Below are 21,330 nucleotides of genomic sequence, written 5' to 3'. Positions count from 1 at the left end.
GCTTTATGGGATATTATATAACCAGAGCATCTGGTTTCTTGCCACCTTAGGTCAGGCCTTCAACACTTCATGCCTGGATTATTACAACTTTCTCATTGGTCTCCCTCTCTCCAGTGCTTCAAATCTAGCTTTTATCCTAACAGCAAGGTATAGTGGGAAGAATACTGAATGGAGAGTAAGATTAACTCAGTTTGAATCCTGGTTATACTGTTCATTAACTATATAACCCTGGGCAAGTCATATCACCTGAGACTCAGTTCCTCAACTCTAAAATGAAAGTAATGATCCTTGCCCTGGCTATCCCAAGGGGCTGTCACAGGATCATGTGAAAGTGCTCTGAAAACTGTTAATGGCTTTACCGAGACTTTGGACTATACTGCCTGGCTTTCCAGCCTCCACAATCCAGTCCTAAGCCACCTATCTAATCTCTTTGCTCAGTATTCTCTGGAACCTGTCCCTGTCTCTGACACACATGAGGTGTTCCTCTCATCTGGAATATTCTCCCCTCTTATCTCTGCTCATCCATATCCAAGCAATAATTTAGGGACCAGTCCAAATCCTACATCGTCCTTGAAATCTTCCCTGATGACTCCAATGCTGACTGACTTCCCCCTTTTCTGAATTTTGACAGCACTTAGTTATTATCAACACTTGCCTATATACATTACCTTATATTTTTAGCTATTTCATTTACCTAAGGCTCATATGCTTAACTAGATTATGATTTTATGATGCCTTAGCTTGTTTATTTAACATTTAGTGAATGTTTATAAGGATGTTTCCTCTGTATTCCTCACAGAACCACGTACGGAACTTAAGAAATAATTGCCGCCTCAATTACTTAGAAATTCACATACAGGCTCTCTTAAGAAAGAGACAAGTGAACCCATCTTGTCTTCCAAGCACTTGGAGTACCCCTCCTAACAACCCACCCCACCTCCACCTCCTACAGAATCATAGAAATGCCATTAGAATAGGACTGTCCAATAGAACTGTGATGATGGAACTATTCTACAGCTGTGCTGTCCAATACGGTAGCCACTAGCTGCACGTGGCTACTGAGTGCTTGAAATGTGGTTAAGGCAACTAACTGAATTTTTGGTTGTATTTAATTTGAATTAATTTAATTGTAGATAGCTGCACGTGGCTGGTGGCTACTGTACTGGATAGCATAGGTCTAGACCAGTGCTAAGAATTGTTATCCAGCTCTTTATTTTCAAAATTCTTGGTTGTCAGAAAAGCAGGGCCCTGGAAGGAAGAGAAATGAAGATGGGGGCAGGGCCTATGCACAGATGAGCAGAGGCTGGGAAGACCAGGACACTAAGTGGACCCAGGAGGAAGGGGATGAAGGTACATTTTAGGCTGAGTTTTGTTTTTCTGGATTCCTCCTGTTTTCCTAGGCTCTGCTAATCAACCTGCCATCTCTCATGCCCGTCTACATGATCCCTATGCAGGTTGATTTTCCCCTTCGCTCTTTTTTTTTTTTAACCTCTCTTTCCTTTGTCAACCAAATCCATGACTCCAACAGGTTCTGGCTGGATCAAGATTATTATCCCCCTATCCCCAACCATGTTTTTCTGCTACCATTTCATCACCCACACTTGAAAACTGCAACTTATTTTTGACTCTCTCTCTTTCTCACTCTTCCCAGACCCATCCCACATGCAGTTGCTTGCCAGATCCTTTTGGTGTTCCCCCATACAGGAGTTTCCTCCCTTCCCCCATCCCACTTATATCTTATTTCCATTAAGGTTCAGCTCTGATGCCACCTTTTCAAGGCTGTTGAAGATCCATTCATTCCCAGATTAATCATTTGTTGCCTTCCACATCACCTTCCTTTCTTTTTTTTAAATTGAAGTATAGTCGATTTACAATATTAGTTTCAGGTGTACAGCATTGTGATTCAGTACTTTTACATATTATACTCTGTTAAAAGTTATTACAAGACAATAGCTATAATTCCCTGTGTTATACAGTATATCCTTGTTGCTTATCTATCTTATACATAGTAGCTTTTATCTCTTAATCCCATACCCCTAATTTGCTCTTCCCCCCTTCCCTTTCCCCTTTGGTAACCATTAATCTGTTTTCTATATCTGTAAGTCTGTTTCTGTTTTACATATATATTTGCTTGTATTATTTTTTATATTCCACATATAAGTGATATCATACAGTATTTGTATTTGTCTAATTTATTTCACTAAGGGTAATATTCTCTAGGTCCATCCATGTTGCTGGAAATGGCAGTATTTCATTCTTTTTTATGACTGAGTAATATTCCATTGTATATATATACCACATCTTCTTTATCCATTCATCTGTTGATGGGCACTTGGGTTGCTTCCATATCTTGGCTATTGTAAACAGTGTTGCTATGAACATTGGGGTGTATGTATCTTTTTGAATTAGTGTTTTCGTTTTTTCCAGGTGTATACCCAGGAGTAGAATTGCTGGATCATATGGTAGTTCTATTTTTAATTTATTGAGGAACCTCCATACTGTTCTTCATAGAGGCTGCATCAATTTACATTCCCACCAACAGTATACAAGGGTTCCCTTTTCTTCACATCCTCTCCAACATTTATTACTTGTAGGCTTTTTGATGATAGCCATTCAGGTATGAGGTCATATCTCCTTGTTGCTTTGATTTGCATTTCTCTGATAACTAGTGATGTTGAGCATCTTTTCATGTGCCTGTTAGTCATCTGTATGTCTTCTTTGGAAAAATGTCTATTCAGGTCTTCTGCTCATTTTTTAGTTGGGTTGTTTGTTTTTTTGATATTGAGTTATATGAGCTCTTTGTATATTTTGGATATCAACCCCTTGTTGGTCATATCATTGGCAAATACTTTCTCCCATTCGTAGTTTATCTTTTCATTTTGTGGATGATTTACTTTGCTGTACAAAAGCATTTAAGTTTAATTAGGTTCCATTTGTCTATTTTTGCTTTTATTTCTTTTGCCTTAGGAGACAGACCTGTAAAAATATTGCTAAAATTTATGTCAAAGAGTGTTATACCTATGAGCTCTTCTAGGAGTTTTATGGTTTCAGGTCTTACATTTAGATCTTTAATCCATTTTGAGTTTATTTTTGTATGTGATGTGAGGAAATGTTCTAATCTCATTGTTTTACATGTAGCCGTCCAGTTTTCCCAGCACCACTTATCGAAGAGACTGTCTTTTCTCCATTGTATATTCTTGCCTTCTTTGTTGTAGATTAATTGACCATAGGTGCGTGGGTTTATTTCTGAACTCTCTATTCTATTCTGTTTATCTATATGTTGGTTTTTGTGCCAGTACCATACTGTTTTGATTGCCATAGCTTTGTAGTATAATTATAAAGTCAGGGAGTATGATACCTCCAGATTTGTTCATTTTTCTCAAGATTGCTTTGGCAAGTCATGGTCTTTTGTGGTTCCATATGAATTTTATTTGTTCCAGTTCTGTGAAAAAAAATGTCATGGGTATTTTGATAGGAATTGCATTAAACCTATAGATTGCTTTGGGTAGGATGGCCATTTTAACAAATATTAATTCTTCCAATCCAAGAGCACAGTGTATCTTTCCATTTCTTTGTATCATCTTCAGTTTCATTCAGAATGCTTTATAGCTTTCAGAGTATAGGTCTTTTACCTCCTTGGTTAAGTTTATTTGTAGATAATTTATTCTTTTTAATGCAATTTTAAAGGGAGGTTTTTTTTTTTTTACTTTCTCTTTCTGATAGTTCATTATTAGTGTACAGAAAAGCAACCGATTTCTATGTATTAATCTTGTATCCTGCAACTTTGCCAAATTCATTTATTAGTTCTAATAGTTTTTGGGTGGAGACTTTAGGGTTTTCTGTATAAAGTAGCATGTCATCTGCAAATAGTGACAGTTTTACTTCTTTCCATCCAATTTGGATACTTTTATTTCTTTTCCTTGTCTGATTGCTGTGACTAGGACTTCCAATACTATGTTAAATAGTGGAGAGAATGGGCATTCTTGTCTTGTTCCTGAATTTAGAGAAAAGGCTTTTAGCTTTTTACTGTTGAATATGATGTTAGCTGTGGGTTTGTCATAAATGGCCTTTATTGCATTGAGATATGTTCCTGCTATACCTAATTTGATGAGTTTTTTTATCATGAATGGATATTGAACTCTGTCAAATGCTTTTTCTGCATCTATTGAGATAATCATGTGATTTTTGTCCTTCCTGTTGTTAATATGGTGTATCTCATTGATTGATTTGCAAATTTGAACCATCTTTGTGTCCCTGGAATAAATCCAACTTGAATAAATCCAACCTGATTATGGTATATGATCCTTTTTATATATTGTTGGATTCAGTTTGCTAATAGTTTATTGAGGATTTTTGCATGTACATTCATCAAAGATACGGGCCTGTAATTTTCTTTTCTTGTAGCATCTTTTTGTGGTTTTGGTATTGGAGTAATGGTGGCATTGTAGAAAGAATTTGGGAGTGTTCCATCCTCTTAATTTTTTAGAATAGCTTGAGAAGGAGAGGTGTCAGTTCTTCTTTATATGCTTGGTAGAATTTCCCCGTGAAGCCATCCAGTCCTGCAGCTTTGTTTGCTGGGAGTGTTTTTTTTTTTTTTAATTACAAATTCAATTTCGCTACTAGTGATCAGTGGATTCAAATTGTCTGTTTCTTCTTGATTCAGTCTTAGCAGGTTGTATGTTTTTTGAAATTGGTCCATTTATTCTAGGTTGTCAATTTGTTGGCATATAACTATTCATAGTATTCTCTTATGATTTTTTGTATCTCTGTGGTATGGATGTCATTTCTCCTCTTTCATTTCATATTTATTTGGGTCCTCTCTCTTCTTGGTGAGCCTGGCTAAAGGTTGATCAATTTTGTTTATATTTTCAAAAAAACAGTTCTTGGTTTCATAGATCTTTTCTATTGTTTTTTATCTCTATTTTATTTATTTCCTCTCTGATCTTTATTATTTCCTTCATTCTGCTGACTTTGGGCTTTGTTCTTTTTTTAACATCTTTATTGGAGTATAATTGCTTTACAATGGTGTGTTAGTTTCTGCTGTACTGTTTGTTCTTTTTCTAATTCCTTTAGGTGGCATGATCGGTTGTTTATTTGAGATTTTTCTTGTTTCTTGAGGAAGGCCTGTATTGCTATAAACTTCCTTCTTTGAACTGCTTCTGCTACATCCCATAGATTTTGAAATGTTGTTTTTCCATTTTCCTTTGTCTCAAGGTATTTTCTGATTTCCTCTTTGATTTCTTCATTGACCTATTGGGTTTTTAGTAGCATGTCATTTAGTTTCCATGTGTTTGTGATTTCCCCATTTTTCTTCCTGTCATTGATTTCTAGTTTCATACTGTTGTGGTCAGAAAAAATGCTTGATATAATTTCTATCGTCTTAAGTTTGTTGAGACTTGTTTTGAGGCCTAGCATGTGATCTATCCTGGAGAACATTCTGTGTGCACTTGAAAAGAATGTGTATTGCTGTTTTTCATTGTAATGTCCTGTAGATATATATTAAGTCCAACTGGACTATTTTGTCATTTAAGACCACTGTTGCCTTATTGATTTTCTGCCTGGATGATCTGTCCATTGATGTGAGGTGGTAAAGTCCCCTACTATTATTTATTATTGTCAATATCTCCTTTTATGTCTGTTAGTCTTTGCTTTATATATTTAGGTGCTCCTGTATTGGGTACATATATGTTAACAAATGTAATATCCTCTTCTTGTATTGATCCCTTTATTATTATTATATAATATGCTTCTTTGTCTTTTGTTATAGCTTTTGTTTTAAAGTCTATTTTGTCTGATATGAGTATTGCTACCCCCGCTTTCTTTGCATGTTTCTGTTTGCATGAAACATCTTTTTCCATCCCCTCACTTTTATTCTATGTGTCTTTATCCCTGAAGTGAGTCTTCTGTAGGCAGCATATTGAAGGGTCTTGCTTTTTATCTAATCAGCCACCCTATGTCTTTTGATCAGAGCATGTAGTCCATTGACATTTAAAGTAATTATTGATAAGTATGTACTTATTGCTATTTTATTACTTGTTTTCCACTTGTTTTTGTAGTTATTCTCTTTTCATTTCTTCTTCTTTTTGCTTCTTCCCTTGTGGTTTGAGGATTTTCTTTAGCAGTGTGCGTGTGTTCCTTTCTTTTTAGTTTTTGTGTATTTATTGTAGGTTTTTGATTTGTAGTTACCATGAGGTTCATATATGCTGACCTATAATTATATCTATTTGTTTTAAAGTAGTAGTCATTTAAGTTCAAACACATTCTAAAAGATCTACATTTTTTACTTCCCTGCCCTACATTTTTTTTTTTTTTTTTTTGTGGTACGCAGGCCTCTCACTGCTGTGGCCTCTCCCGCTGCAGAGCACAGGCTCCGGACACGCAGGCCCAGCGGGCATGGCTCATGGGCCCAGCCGCTCCGCAGCATGTGGGATCCTCCCAGACCAGGGCACGAACCCGTGTCCCCTGCATCGGCAGGTGGACCCTCAACCACTGCGCCACCAGGGAAGCCCCATTTTGTGTTTTTTGATGTCATATTTTACATCTTCAACCTTATCCCTTTACTGTTTACTGAAGTTATAGTTGCTTTTACAATTTTTTGTTTTTTAATCTACATACTGGCTTATTTAAGTGTTTGATCCTCAATCCTTACTATATATTTGCCTTTCCTAGTGGGATTTTCCCTTTCCTATAGATTCTTACTTCTTTTCCATTTAGAGAAGACCCTTCAGATTTCTTTTACGGTAGGTTTAGTATTGATGAACTCTTTTAGTTTTTGCATATCTGAGAAGTTATTTATCTCTCCTTGTAAATGCTAATCTTGATGGGTAGAGTATCCTAGGTTGCAGGTTTTCCCCTTTCAGCACTTTGAATATATTATGTCACTCCCTTCTGGCCTGCAAGGTTTCTGCAAAGAAATAGCTGATAGCCTTATGGGGGTTCCCTTGCATATGACTCTTTGTTTTCCTCTTGCTGCCTTTAGAATTCTCTCTTTATCTATAACTTTTGCCATTTTAATTATGATATGTCTTGGTGTGGGTCTGTTTGGGTTCATCCTGTTTGGGGCCCTCTGTGATTCCTGTACTTGGATATCTGTTTCCTTTTTCAGGTTTGGGGAGTTTTCAGGCATAATTTCTTCAAGTACATTTTTGATCTGCTTTTCTCTCTCTTCTCCTTCTGGAACCCATATAATGCAAATGTTTGGATGCTTAATGTCCCAGAGATCTCTTCAATTGCTTTAATTTTTAAAAATTTGTTTTTCTTTCTGCTGTTCTGATTGTGTGGTTTCCATTATTCTGTCTTCTAGATCACTTATGTGTTCCTCTGTATTACTTTGTCTGCTATTCATTCCTTCTAGTGTGTTTTTTATTTCAGCTGTTGAATTATTCATTTCTGATTGGTTTTTTTTATATTTTCTAGTTCCTTGTTGAAATGGTCACTGTTTAGATCAATTCTTTTCCCTAATTCAGTTAACATTTTTATTACCAATGTTTTGAATTCTTTATGTGGTAAATCGTTTATTTCTGTTTCATTATTTATTTTTCTGGGGCTTTCTCTTGCTCTTTCAATTAAGAGTAGTTATTCTGCCTTTTCATTTTGCTTAACTTTCTTGCCTCTGTGATTTAGGTGAAACAGTTATCTATTGCAGTCTTGAAGGTGTATTTTTCTGTGGGACCATCTCTATACAGACTGTGTATGCCGGATGCCTTTGGTGGGAGAGCTGGATTTGATGTGAATGCAGGTCACATCTTTCCTCAGGGTGTGCTGGCAGCTATCACCTTTGTAGCTGGTGTGGCTGGAGATATAAGGGCTAGAGCTGGAGGTGGGTGTGAGGTGGGACTTACTCTCTGCTCAGTGGCTGTCACCACCCTCTTGGGGGTGGGGCCTGAGCTAACTCTGTTCCCTTTAAGTGTGTATTTTTCCCTCTCCCCACACCAGGACCTTTGCCCCAGAGGAGGAGAGTGCTGAAGCAAGCGGGGCCATGCGCTGACAGAGGTCTAATGCACTGCCTGTATAGGTGTCTGTGGCTCCACATAGCCTCAGGTGCAGATCCCCTTTGTTCCTCACAGCCTCTGCCACCCCTGCCCTGTTGTGGAACTGCCCTACAGGAAAGACGGTGCCTGTGTGAACTCTCCATGTATATTGGGAGGTTAGCTGTGGTACAGCGGCCACTGTCAGAGATCTGGGGGGCTTCTGAGGCACTGCTTGAGTAAGAGCTAAGAGTAGCTCCACTCTGGGACTGGGTCACCTCTGTGTCCCATAGTTGAGTCTTTTCCTCTGTCATGGGCACCCCAGATCCAGTCAGTGCTATGGCATGGGTTGAGCGGGGCTAGAGTATTCACTGAGCTTGGGCTGGCGGGCACGGCAAGGCAGTCACGGGAAACCCAGCAGCTGCTAGGGCAGACCTCTCTCTGCCCTGCCTTAGGGGCAGTTCCCCTTTGTCTCTCTCAGCTGGTCACTGTCCCCAGCCTCAGCTGCTCCCACCCTGTTGTAGAACTGCTCCTCAGGGCAAGCAGGGCCCTTGTGGTCACTCTGTGTGTATTGGGGTGGGGGAGTGAGCTGTGGTGGGGTGGCTGCCGTCAGAGATCTGGGTGGCTTCTGTAAGATCTGGGTGGCTGCTTGAGTAAGTGTCAACAATGGCCACTGCCGCCCCACCCAGGCTCCACCCCACGACTCAGTCACCTCTGCATCCCATGGTCAAGTCTTTTCTCTGGCCGTGGCTACCCCAGATCCATTTGGAGTGCTGTGGCATGGAATGAGTGGGACGGAAGCATTGCTCGGTTCTTCAGGCTGAGGTGCATGGCTAGCTGGTCGTGGGAAAACCAGCCGCCTCAGAGCAGACCTCTCTCTGCCCTGCCTCAGGGACAGCCAACGTGCATGCACTCTTCACAAGTGGAGTCCAGTCTTGTGTGTCTAGCTGTCCTCCAACCAGCCGAGGGGCCTTGTCTCCTCCACAAAGAACCCCAGCTCTGGGACACCCAGTCTGTGGCTCAACCTGATCACTCCCCAGGGTGGGTGTCCACCCATGCGACCTCCCTTTTCCTCTGATTCCCCTCCCAGGGGCACGGGTCTCAACCTGATCATTTTTCTTCCCTTCCTACTGGATTATGTGTGGATCGTTCTTACAATCTTGGTTGTACAGGAGTGCTTCTGCCAGTTTCCAGGGTTTTTTTAAAAATTAATTAATTTATTTATTTATTTTTGGCTGCGTTGGGTCTTTGTTTCTGCGTGGGGGCTTTCTCTAGTTGTGGCGAGAGGGGGCTACTTTTCGTTGTGGTGCGTGGGCTTCTTCTTGTGGTGGCTTCTCTTGTGGAGCACGGGCTCTAGGGGCGTGGGCTTCAGTAGTTGTGGCTCTCGGGCTCTAGAGCGCAGGCTTATTAGTCGTGGCACAGGGGCTGAGTTGCTTCTCAGCATGTGGGATCTTCCCGGACCAGGGCTTGAACCCGTGTCCTCTGCATTGGCAGATGGATTATTTTCTTTTTTCTTTTAATTAATTAATTAATTTTTAATTTTTGTCTATGTTGGGTCTTCGTTGCTGCATGCGGGCTTTCTCTGGTTGCCGTGAGCGGGGGCTGCTCTTCCTTGTGGTTCATGGGCTTCTCATTGCGGTGGCTTCTCTTGTTGCAGAGCATGGGCTCTTGGTGCACAGGCTTCAGTAGTTGTGGCATGTGGGCTTCCATAGTTGTGGCTCACGGGCTCTAGAGTGCAGGCTCAGTAGTTGTGGCACATGGGCTTAGTTGCTCCATGGCATGTGGGATCTTCCCAGACCAGGGCTCGAACCCATGTCCCCTGCATTGGCAAGTGGATTCTTAACCACTGCACCACCAGGGAAGTCCCTCCAGTTAGTTCTAGTGAGAATTATTCCACATGTAGATGTATTTTTGATGCTTTTGTGGGGGGAGGTGGGCTCCATGTCTTCTTACTCCACCATCTTGATCTCTTCTCTCTCACTTTCCTTTCTTATAGGACTTATTGTTGTCAGTTGTTTCCAGACCTATCCTCTCTACTAGATTAAAAGCTTTTGGAGGATGGAGGCTACATCTCAGTGATGTCGTATTCTCTGTGCTTAGCACATAGTAGGTACTCTGTAAAAATTTATGGAATGAGTATATTAATGTATATTCAGCCCTTACCATACCTGTCTGACATGAACATTTTCTTATGTTTTTGAAGCTGTGACCTGACAGTATGTTAAATATGTATGTATTAAACTAGTGAATATAACAAAAAGGAAATGGACTGACAGATATAGAGAACAAGCTAGTGGTTACTAGTAGGGAAGGGCAAGATAAGCGTCGGGGATTAAGAGGCGCAAACTACTATGTATAAAATATAAGCTACAAGTACATATAATACAAAACAGGGAACATAGCCAACATTTTATAATAACTATAAATGGAATATAACCTTTAAAAATTGTGAATCACTGTGTTGTACACCTGAAACTTAAATAATATTGTACATCAACTATACCTCAATTTTTAAAAAAATTCAAAAAATGTATCGCTGAGAAGGCAGTTTTGGAAGCAGCAGTATCCTGGAGTGCTTTTAGAATAGGGTGATCTACAAGGAAGATATGCTGTGGTGCCTCAGGCTTTTTCTGGCCCTGAGATTCTGTGACCTTTTGATTTCATTTTAGAGTGATTGTGTTGTTTGTGGAGCACAAACCCCACAGAATCTGGGAGCCTTGATGTACAAGTTTTGTTAAGCCCTATCAGAAAATCTTGTTTAAAATGATTTTTTCTTCATTTACTTGCAGTTTTACAAAATAATCCTTAGAAATATAGTCAATCACTGGAAAGCAAATTATTTATTTATTTATTTATTTATTTGCGGTACGTGGGCCTCTCACTGTTGTGGCCTCTCCCATTGCGGAGCGCAGGCTCAGCGGCCATGGCTCACGGGCCTAGCCGCTCCGCGGCATGTGGTATCTTCCTGGACCGGGGCACGAACCCATGTCCCCTGCATCGGCAGGTGGACTCTCAACCACTGCGCCACCAGGGAAGCTCCCTGGAAAGCAAATTATTAAAGTAAGTTATCAGCAAAAATGGCAGAATGAGGACTTCTGAAAATTCTACCCATAATAGAAATGACAAGAATTGGCAAAAATGATCAGAATCAACTTTTGCAGCACTCTGGAAATTAACCAAAGGCTTGCACCAATCTGGGGAGTATTTATTCATGAAAAGCAGCTGCATTTTGGTAAGAATAGTAAGCTTTGTGGCGTTTTCACTTGCGCTATGCCCATCGTTTGCTCTCCAGCTCTGCAGTAGCCTTGAGAATCCACAGCCTGCAACCATAGGGAAAGCCAGCAACCTGGTAGCCCCTGGAGGACGCAGAACACTGTTGGTGCTCCTGTCAAGCTTCATTTTTAGAGAATTGTCATTATTTGATCTTTCTGACAATTCCCTGGAAGACCCCACTTACAAGACTTGTATTTATTTGTCCTGACTTGGAGGTACAGAAAGCCTTCCCTGCCGGGGCTTTTTTGGAAAATTATTAGAGGCAATTGATTAACTTCACAGCTGTTTGAGGAGTAGATAACCAAAAAGTTTAAAAGGTAAAGCTAAGGAATAATATATCCACTGGGGCTTTGAAAAGTTCAGGCATATTCCTGGGAATATGGGAGGACCACATGCATGTTCAGGGCTATGTGCATTCCCAAGGCTGTGCGCATGCTCAGGAAAGACCTGAGAAGGCCCTCAGCTCTCACTCTGGCTATCCTCGAGCTCTGTACAAGCAGAAAGGGAAAACTAAGGCAGAGTTAATCAACTGCCTGGCTGACTGTTGAAGGCATGCCCCAACATGTACACAGAGCCACTTGGCCAAGACTGGGAGACTTTTTGGTTCCAGGAGTTTATGGAAACCTTTTAATCAATTATTAGTTGACTACTAAGCTAACCCAGCAGAGACTTCGGTGCAATAATTATTAAAGTAGAATGGAACAGAGTGAAGCCTGTTGTCCATCGGACCTTGTAGAAGCTAATTCTTGGTCCACCAAGCTGCAGTATTTGCAGCTCTGCCTGTACAGTTCTGTGTCTTTATAAACAGGCTGAAAGGGCAAGGAACTCATATGGGGCTGATGTCTTGTTTGTTAATTTTAAGGCAAGACAAAAGTAGTTTTCGAAAATTTTTTTCCAAAGGATTGCCATTAGTGAGAAGTGATTTGTTTGGAAATGCCATTTCACTTCTGCGCCTCAGCCACATCCCAGCTGGCTTCTTCGTCTCTTGGAGGTCTCCTTGTGGAAGACCAATTCCTCTCTCCTCCCCGGACTCCCATTTATATACTCTCCCCGTGTTACTGCCCTTTGCTTCTGTTAATCTCATCTTCTGTTCTGGCTTTTCATTTGTTTCATCCATGTAGCTTTCAACCCAGGCTGGCTATGGCCTGACACACTGCATTCTGGGAGTCTGTTTTCTAAGAGGAGAATCAGGCAGAATAGAGACTGTAATGCCCTTTCTGCTGGCCTTGGGGGGTGGTGTGGAAGAGCAAGAGGAAAATTCTTTGGCTACCATTTTGGTCAGAGCCATCTCAGATGAAGCAGTGCAGTTCTCACAGGCTTTAAGGGGCTGTACTAATTTGACCAGATAGCTGGGCAATGACTCACTGAGACAGGGTTGGCAATAGAAAAATGTTTCTTTTTTCAGCCAGTACTAAAAAAAGACCCAAGGCTTATATGCATACATGCTGTACATTCATCCAGTGCCACCCTTCCTCATCCACCAGGGGAATGCGAGAGAGGTTGCCCCTTTCCCACACTCCTCGCAAGCTACTTATTTCCTGACTTCTTTTTTCTCTTTTCTATGCTACACTGGATGTTCATTTTAAGCTGATTTCTCTTGCCTGTGAGGGGTGTAGAGTAGGGTGGGGAGGTACACGGTGTGATTTATGCCACCTCAGTCCACCACCTCCTGGGGATGGCCTGACCTGGATGATCATTTTTAGCCTGCTGTTTCCTGGGCATGGGCCAGGGGCTGAGGCCAGTGGCAGAAAGGCTAAGATGGCACAAGCTCCCTGGCAGATTCGGCAGTGATGAGTTTTCACTGGGGAATGAAATGGCTGTCTCATTTCTAACTTCTTTAGGTTTGAAATACTGCCAAGGCTGTAACCCTAATGATTAAAACATCTTGAGGAGAAAGGCTACCTAAATCCCTGAAAGATTGGAGTTCTGGAATGTGTTTCAAGAAAGACAGTATCCCTGGGTAGCTGTGTTTCTAAAATTTTAACTTCAAACAAATTATAACTTCAATTTATACAAATTATACAAAGTATAACATCAGCCTCCAACCACGTAACCTATTTTCATGATCAGATAAGACTCATTTATACTTAAGAACATTTATTTCTATGAAAACAGCATGCCTTAGAAAACAAAGCCAAAAGAAAGCAATTTGTCCTTTCAAGTGAGCTTAAACACATCCCACAATGCCATTTTTTATAGGAAACTATTCCCCTGGTGCTCTTAGGGACTGGTTTGGGAGAGTCCCTGCAGCTACTTGTATCTGCACAAAATGACCCCTGCTCTGTCTGAGATCCCCTCCCCATAGGGGCTGGGAGCCTCCAAGAGCTGAGAAGAGAAGGTGTGTGTTGAGTTGTCTCAGCTTTGAACTTGAAATATGATTTGTCATTGAAATAACACCATAAACTACGATATATACTAGCAATTTGATTTTTCTGGTTACAGGTTAAGATAGATTTTTCTGGGCTGGCTTGGAAACTTATTTACCTACAATATTCTTTCTCTCAGAAAATTACTTAAAGGGAACTTTTGCAATAAGACTCCTTCATAAATCAGTCTCGACTCTTTTAGCAGACCCTTTCTCCGCAGGTGGTACAAAAGTGAATATTAACATATCTCGCATTACATGGCCATAAGTTCTGAGACTGTGGCCTGTGAACTTATGAGATTTAATTGTATTTTGTTCAGTTGCTTTCTCTTGAGAGAGAGTCACTTGTGAATCCCAAGAACAAGTTATATTTATCGGCAGCTTCAAGATTCTTCTTTGCAGAAGTTATAAGTGAATAAAATGGTAAATGAAAGTACTGTTAAAACATCTGGTCTTCCAGCTAAAATATTAAGTTTTCACAGTTGTATAGTCTTTCAGGCTTATCATAACCCCCTTCTAAGCCACTGGCCGCTAGAAACCTCACAATATTCCCTGTGATGTGGACAGGGGTTAGGTATGCAGGTATTATTGTGCCACCTGCTACAGTCACACTAGGAGAAGCTGGAAAGTGACTATTTACAAAGAAAGCCCCATTGGAAAAAAAAAGTTTGACATAGCTGTGATCAAAAAATTATTCAGAGATGGTGCCACATGGGACCATGAGAAAGGGAAGGTTAAAATAGGTGGTCAAGAGGAAATCCCTCTGCTAAAGGATTTTCAGGCCTTGTGAGTGTCTTTGTTCCTCAAGGAAAAGGATTTGCTTCCATTAAATTCTAGCCAGCCACCTTTTACCTTCAGGACAAAGGTAATAATCAGTAAACCACAGAAGCAAGCCCTCTGTATTAAATTTTGCCTAAGTTTCTTTCTTTTTCTTTCAGTTTTATCCAAGTATGAAAACCAGATTACTATTTTCGCTGACTACCTAGAAGAATTTCCAGATACAGATGAGCTGGTATGGATCTTGGGGAAACAGCATCTTCTTAAAACCGGTAAGGTTTGGTAGCATTGGACTGTGAGAACCCAAATGAGGTGGGTGCCCAAGGTTAAGGTCCTATCCTGTTTTCCTCCTTGGGTTGATAAGGGTTAATGCTACTCCTAGGCGGATTTACCTGACAACCAGAGGAGTTTTACGCCTCAGGCCCCTTGCTTGCATGCAAGGTCCCTTCTAAGGCCCTGAGAGGCCCTAGCAGTGTGTTCACATGGTCATTGGTATTTGTACGATTTGAAAAAGTCATGTATTTTTGTTCTTTTCCTTAAAGGAGAACCCCCAGATTCTATAAGCCTCGGGTTTCAAAAAACATGGACCTTCTCCTGGTATCACTAACCAGTATCTAGTCTTTGATGACTGGGCTACATACTTCTCATTCCTCTCATGTCCTTTTCTATCTAGATGAAAAACACTGCCACCCAAGGGACTTCTAAACAGCCCACGGCTGTTTAGAAGTCAGAAACAATATCAGACACTGAGAAGTCTTATAGTTTTAGAGCCTTTGCTGACTGCAGCACTGTCTCCGTTTATTCTGATTTTGTATAGAACTTTTACCCACTGCAACTAGATGGGAAAGGAGGCTTGGATTTTTCTTCTTTACCTTTACTCTCTTATAGATTGGGAAACACCTTTTCACCTGAAACCGCTACCAACCCAGCACATAGATAAAGCCTGAACTTGGAGAGAGGCAGCTCTGATTTTTGTATCTGAGGAGAGATCCTCTTTGGAGGCCCTAGCATGGCGGGAGGGACAGAAGAAGCTGGTCAAAAGGCAGGAGGGAGGACTTCCCTGGCAGCTCAGTGGTTAAGACTCTGCGCTTCCAATGCAGGGGGCGTGGGTTCAATCCCTGGCTGGGGGACTAGGATCCCACGTGCCACGTGGCATGGCCAAAAAATTTAAAAAATTTTTTAAAAAAAAGGCAGGAGAGGAAGTTAGCATCTCTTAACTCCATCTGAGTCTGGCTTCATCCTTTTGATTGGAGAATCCTGAATAGTAGAGAGCACCTAGTGCTAGCAATTAGGAGACCTTTTGTATTCAGGCTCTTCTACCTTGGATAATTCACTTTCTCTTTCCACATCTTAACTCCTTTCACCAGTAATTAACTGGAGGGGGACCGGAGATGATCTCTTCTAGTTCAGCATTCCATGACAACAGGGATCCCCAAGTTGCCAAATATGCCCATTTTCTTTTTTTAAACATCTTTATTGGAGTATAATTGCTTTACAATGGTGTGTTAGTTTCTGCTTTATAACAAAGTGAATCAGCTATACATATACATACATCCCCATATCTCCTCCCTCTTGTGTCTCCCTCCCACCCTCCCTATCCCACCCCTCTAGGTGGACACAAAGCACCGAGCTGATCTCCCTGTGCTATGTGGCTGCTTCCCACTAGCTCTCTGTTTTACATTTGGTAGTGTATATATGTCCATGCAACTCTCTCACTTTGTCCCAGCTTACCCTTCCCCCTCCCCATGTCCTCAAGTACATTCTCTATGTCTGCATCTTTATTCCTGCCCTGCCCCTACGTTCTTCAGAACCATCTTTTTTTAGATTCCATAATTATGTGTTAGCATACGGTATTTGTTTTTCTCTTTCTGACTTACTTCATTCTGTATGACAGTCTCTAGGTCCATCCACCTTGCTACAAATAACTCAATTTCATTTCTTTTTATGGCTGAGTAATATTCCATTGTATATACGTGCCACATCTTCTTTATCCATTTCATCTGTCGAGGGACACTTAGGTTGCTTCCATGTCCTCAAATATGCCCATTTTCAAACGTTAGGCTGGAAAAGGCCTTTCAAGGTGAAATTATTATTAAAATGTCTATACAACTTTTCCCCAGACTTTCTAGCATATAGGCAAGCTGGAAGACATAGAGAATATCAGAGGAAGGAGTGAGTGGCGTGAGCATTTGAGAGGAGGGAATATAATAACAGCTAACATTTACCTCAGGCTTACTGCATACTGTACCATGTAAGCTACTACTTTCCATGTAGTGTTATCTTGTTGAATACTCATAAGTCTATGAAGTAGGTACGATCATTCTCCCCATTTTACAGATGAGGAAACTGAAGCTTAGAGAGGTTAAGTGACAAGCCCACACAGTTGGTAAGTAGTAGAGTCAGGGTTCAAACCCAGGCAGAATATGGCTCCAGAAGTCTTGCTCTTAACCATTTTACGTCTGCTTCCCATAATGTGCTAGGCACTGGCAACATGAAGGGGAAGGAAAATCCAGACAGCTCAACTTTCTGATTTGTTCAAAGGAAAGGCAGGAGAAAAAATAGAGACTATTGGCTAAAATTGAACTTCCTTTTCTTCTTTTAAAGTGCAATGGCTATAAGTTCTCTATAGAATACAAATATAGGTGTGTTGTTGAGAAGGGGGAGAGAGAAGACTAAGGAAGACAGAACCACATCTAAGTACAGATGACATGTGGATGCCAGATTTGTGGCCATCAAAGTAAATTTATGCCATGAAATACAAGAAAGCATGCTTTGGAAAAAAATATACAAAAGCATTTGTGATGTTATACATCCATTTAGATTAAAAATGCCAGTTGCAGTACGTAGTATTGATAAATTTCTTATACACTTAATTTGCTTAGCAGGGACATCTCCTTCATAGTTAAACATTTGTGTGTACCCCCCCCACATACACACACACACACACACACACACACACACACACGACCCATCCCTAGTTTTAGATAACAGACAGTGGATGCGGATAAGAGATCCAACCAACCATCATCATTCAGGCAGGGGCTGATTGCCTTGTGAGCAGGTTATCCAGGATCCTCGCTTTTCCTAGTCCTTGTCTTTTGGCCATGTGACCCCAGTGTTAAGTACCTGTTGGGGCTTTGGCTGTCAGTGAGAAGGAGGCAGGAACCACTCAGCATCATTGTACTAGCCAGTAGCTCTGATCAAAACATAGGTGGGGGCTTCCCTGGTGGCACAGTGGTTGAGAGTCCGCCTGCCGATGCGGGGGACACGGGTTCATGCCCCGGTCCGGGAGGATCCCATGTGCTGTGGAGCGGCTGGTCCCGTGAGCCGTGGCCGCTGAGCCTGTGCGTCCAGAGCCTGTGCTCCACAACGGGAGAGGCCACAACGGTGAGAGGCCCGCATACCACAAACAAACAAACAAACAAACAAACAAAAATACATAGGTGGGAGGAAATGCTGAAATTATTTGGCTAAAATGAGATTGGGTTGCCTATGAAATTCCCTTAGCCTCATAACAATGGAATTGTCTGGTTATTTGAAATTGAGTTTGCTGCTGGCTCAGAAATCAAAGGCAGATATCTTCAGATGGGATACGATGATTTAATTTTAATTTCACATTTAATTACAGAAAAATCTAAGCTGTTGTCTGATATAAGTGCTCGTCTGTGGTTTACATACAGAAGGAAATTTTCACCAATTGGTAGGTATATCATTTATTATACCGTGCTTTCTTCTTTGTAGATAGCTTTCCTGAGGTTATCAGTGACATCAAGGAAACCTCAGAACTAACAGCTCACTATGGCGAAGAATTTAATGTGGCGGAGTAGTTAAGTCTTATGCTTCATCCAGAAATCTCATTGCCGACGTGCCTCGTCGTGTATGGTTCCATGGTGTTAATGTGTAATGCCAGTATACTTTTGAGCCCAACCACCTCCAAGTGTTCAGGCACTTAGAAGTGTTACTTGTTTTAATTCTAAGAGCAAGGCAAAAGTCAAGCTTTTAATTTGGACAGTATCTATTAAATTATAATCCACTGCTTTGTGGAGATATTTGATTATTAAAGATGGCTGTACCTTGAAGGAAAGAAAATAATTCCTTTGCTTTTTTTTCCCTGTGAGATGAAAACATCTTGCCACTGGGAGATGAATTATAATGGACTTGCTTGGAACTAATTCTAGTCAGTTAAGAGTACCAGCTACTGTCTAGAAAAAAGGACAGTTCAATGAGCTAAGTGAATAGGATCCCTCCAGAGAAAATTTGTGAAATGTTTGCAAGTAGGGTGACCTCTTCCTAGTCTCGTGGTACTGTAGGAAAGGATCACCAAACTCAAATGGTGGAAGCTATTCTAAGAGGAAACCTGTCTGACTAATTTTGGTCCAGGACTGGACCTAGTAACCGGAGTGAAATAAACCTTTCTGATAAGAGCAAAGAGTGAAGTTCACACAGATATTTTTTTTTTTTTTGCTCTCCACAGGAAGTACCTGAGCAAAATATGCAAAAGAACAATCTTTAGTACCCAGTGATTCTAAACTGTTAAACTTTTTTCTGGGTGAAGAGATCTTTGCAAGATTTGAAAACATTTGCAGTTCAACTCTGACAATGTTTTGGAAGAGATGATCTTTTTTTTAATGTGGGCTTCCTTGCATCTTTTCCATACTAATCTGGCCCATAATCCCACCATTAGCAAGAGCCAAAGGACTCCCCTTCCAGCTCACAAATTGGCTCAACCTTTCCCATCTTGTTGTAGCAACTCTCCTTCAGTCCCCACAACAAAAGGAAAGGAGCGGCCACCTTGGCCCACTTGTCTTACGTGGTTGATGACCCCCTTTACAGTTAGTCTTGTGAGACCATGCTTACAGCATACTTTTCCACTTCCATGTTGGGAAATGAAGCAATGAAAGCAGAATGTCTCTTCCACCATCCAAGTTATCTCATTTCACTGGTACCTTGAAAAAGGCTCACCCTGGCCACGTTTATGGGATTTTTGTTACATCAAGTGTTCTTAAAATGGAACCCGTTGTCTTATTAACTGGCTTTGTGCCTTTTAAAAAGGTAGTACATTTCTAATTTATTAGTGGTATTTTTAATTATGACCATACTCATAACACCAAATATTTACATCGTCCTGAGTGGGTTGTAGAACACTTTTATACTCTCTCTTTTAATTCTTACAATATCCACTAATAGTAGGCAAGGCATGTGCTATTATCCCCAGTCTACAGATGAGACTGGTCTTCTGATGCCTAATCTAGGACTCTTTCCTCTATTTTACATTCTCCCTCTTACTGTTCAGACCTTCATAATGTATATTTAGAACAGTCAAGAGCCTTCCAGATTTCCTTGACCATTCTGGTAATCAAGTTTGGTAGCATTTATTCCTTAACTAAGGTAAGATTGCCCTCCCCGAGAAGTGAGTTGTGAAAAGTCAGGTTCGGTCAAGCAGGTGATGACATGGCACGGACTAAGTGTTGGTAGTCATACATGTTAGTCATATACCAAAACTGTACACATACCTGGATGTCTCTAGGCAGAAAACATAAGGGGCAGGTTTTGTTCATTTGTTTGTTTTCCTTTGGCCATAGAACCTGTTTTGGTTAACTCAGCATTATCTTTGCAAGTTCCACCCTGTAACAAACCCTGTTTGATGTCTGACCATATCTCTTGCCTCTCTATTCCGAGGATGTGTGCCTGTCTGTCTTGTATGATTCCCAAATATGCTGATGTTTCGGGAAAGGGCAGTTCAAGGAACTCATATTCATTCCCATCCATTTTGCCAACAGGGGGAACGGGCCCTTCGTCCGACGCCGGCTGGGGATGTATGCTACGCTGTGGACAGATGATGCTGGCTCAAGCCCTTATCTGCAGACACTTGGGCAGGGGTGAGTTAAATTTGTTCTGGAAACTGCCTCAGAGACCTCTGCAGTCACACTTGCTGCTGGTAGTTTAGCGCTGGTGCCGAGGGAACAGAGCTGCAGGTCCTGAAGTGCTCTCTGCAAGTCCAAGTAGTGGGGCTGACAAGTTGACAAAACCTCTCGTGAGAAGAAAACAGCCGGCATTTCCTTGTGACTCACCAAGCTGGAGACTTATTTTCCTGGGGCAGATGAACGCTGAGGCAGGTGTATCATTTAGAGTTTCCATCTTCACTATTGTTCGCGTGAGTCCTTAAACAGGTCAGATAACAAAGGGAGCAGGAAGAAGGGTGTGGTGGTAAGTCTGTTTTTTGACCTCATTTAAAATATCTGCCTAGTGAAGGATGTCAGTGACCTAAAGGAAGTGCCTAATGAGGGAGATATTTTGGTTTGGGTTCACTGATGATGTCCATTCGATGATGAAGAAATCCTTAAATCACCTTCCTCAGGAGGCTGCTTCATTAAGAACCTTCCAGTAATCACTGTTGGAACTCTCCAGTCTTGCTTTCTTAAGACATGCGTGTGCTTCCCTGTCGGCATCTGTAGGCTGACCTTGGGTAGATGCCAGTTCAGGCACTTGGGTGAAAGTCTGGTTTGCCTTGGGGATGAGGGAGTGAAAGAACACCTTGGGTGAGATTGGGCTGCTGAACTCATCGGCTTTTGCTCCTTGAGATTCAGAGGTACAAAAACGTCGCTCCCTGTCCGGGACTACGCAACCTCACACATCTTCCTGCGGTTCCCAGAGAAGATTGGGGAAGAGGTTGGGGAGAGTTTAGGGCTTCGTGCCTTCTTTTCAGGGTTTAGGATGTCCTGTGCCTGTGTTCCCTGGGTAGTATCATAATTTCTGTTTTACAGATGAGGAAACTGAGGCTCAGGAAGTAAGGTGACTTGCCCTGGGTCAAACAGCAAGAAGGCATCGATTTGGGAATAGAATGCAGGTCTTCTGACTCCTTGTCCAGTGATTTCTGTACTGTACACATACTTCTTGGAGCAGATTGTTCTTACTGTTTAACTTTCTCATTTATGAAACACTTCAAGA

The 21,330-nt window shown here is 41.4% G+C and overlaps 1 protein-coding gene across 5 annotated transcripts in view; it reads left to right on the top strand.

Moving 5' to 3' along the window:
• ATG4A (autophagy related 4A cysteine peptidase) overlaps window positions 1-21,330 on the top strand; it is a 68,598-nt gene that overhangs the window by 23,741 nt on the left and 23,527 nt on the right. For 4 of the 5 annotated variants that reach the window (XM_022556688.3, XM_089904192.1, XM_089904191.1 and 1 more), the window contains 3 exons: window positions 14,544-14,654; window positions 18,011-18,082; window positions 20,163-20,261. In XM_022556688.3, coding sequence (XP_022412396.2) covers window positions 14,544-14,654; window positions 18,011-18,082; window positions 20,163-20,261 — 282 coding nt within the window. The other variant, XM_089904195.1, reaches the window with a different exon arrangement.

The sequence above is a fragment of the Delphinapterus leucas genome, chromosome X (assembly GCF_059928025.1).
Source record: "Delphinapterus leucas isolate spDelLeu-1000000601 "Yukka" chromosome X, BTC_Dleu_Yukka2, whole genome shotgun sequence".
Lineage (NCBI taxonomy): Eukaryota > Metazoa > Chordata > Mammalia > Artiodactyla > Monodontidae > Delphinapterus > Delphinapterus leucas.
This window is presented reverse-complemented; position numbering and strand designations above follow the sequence as displayed.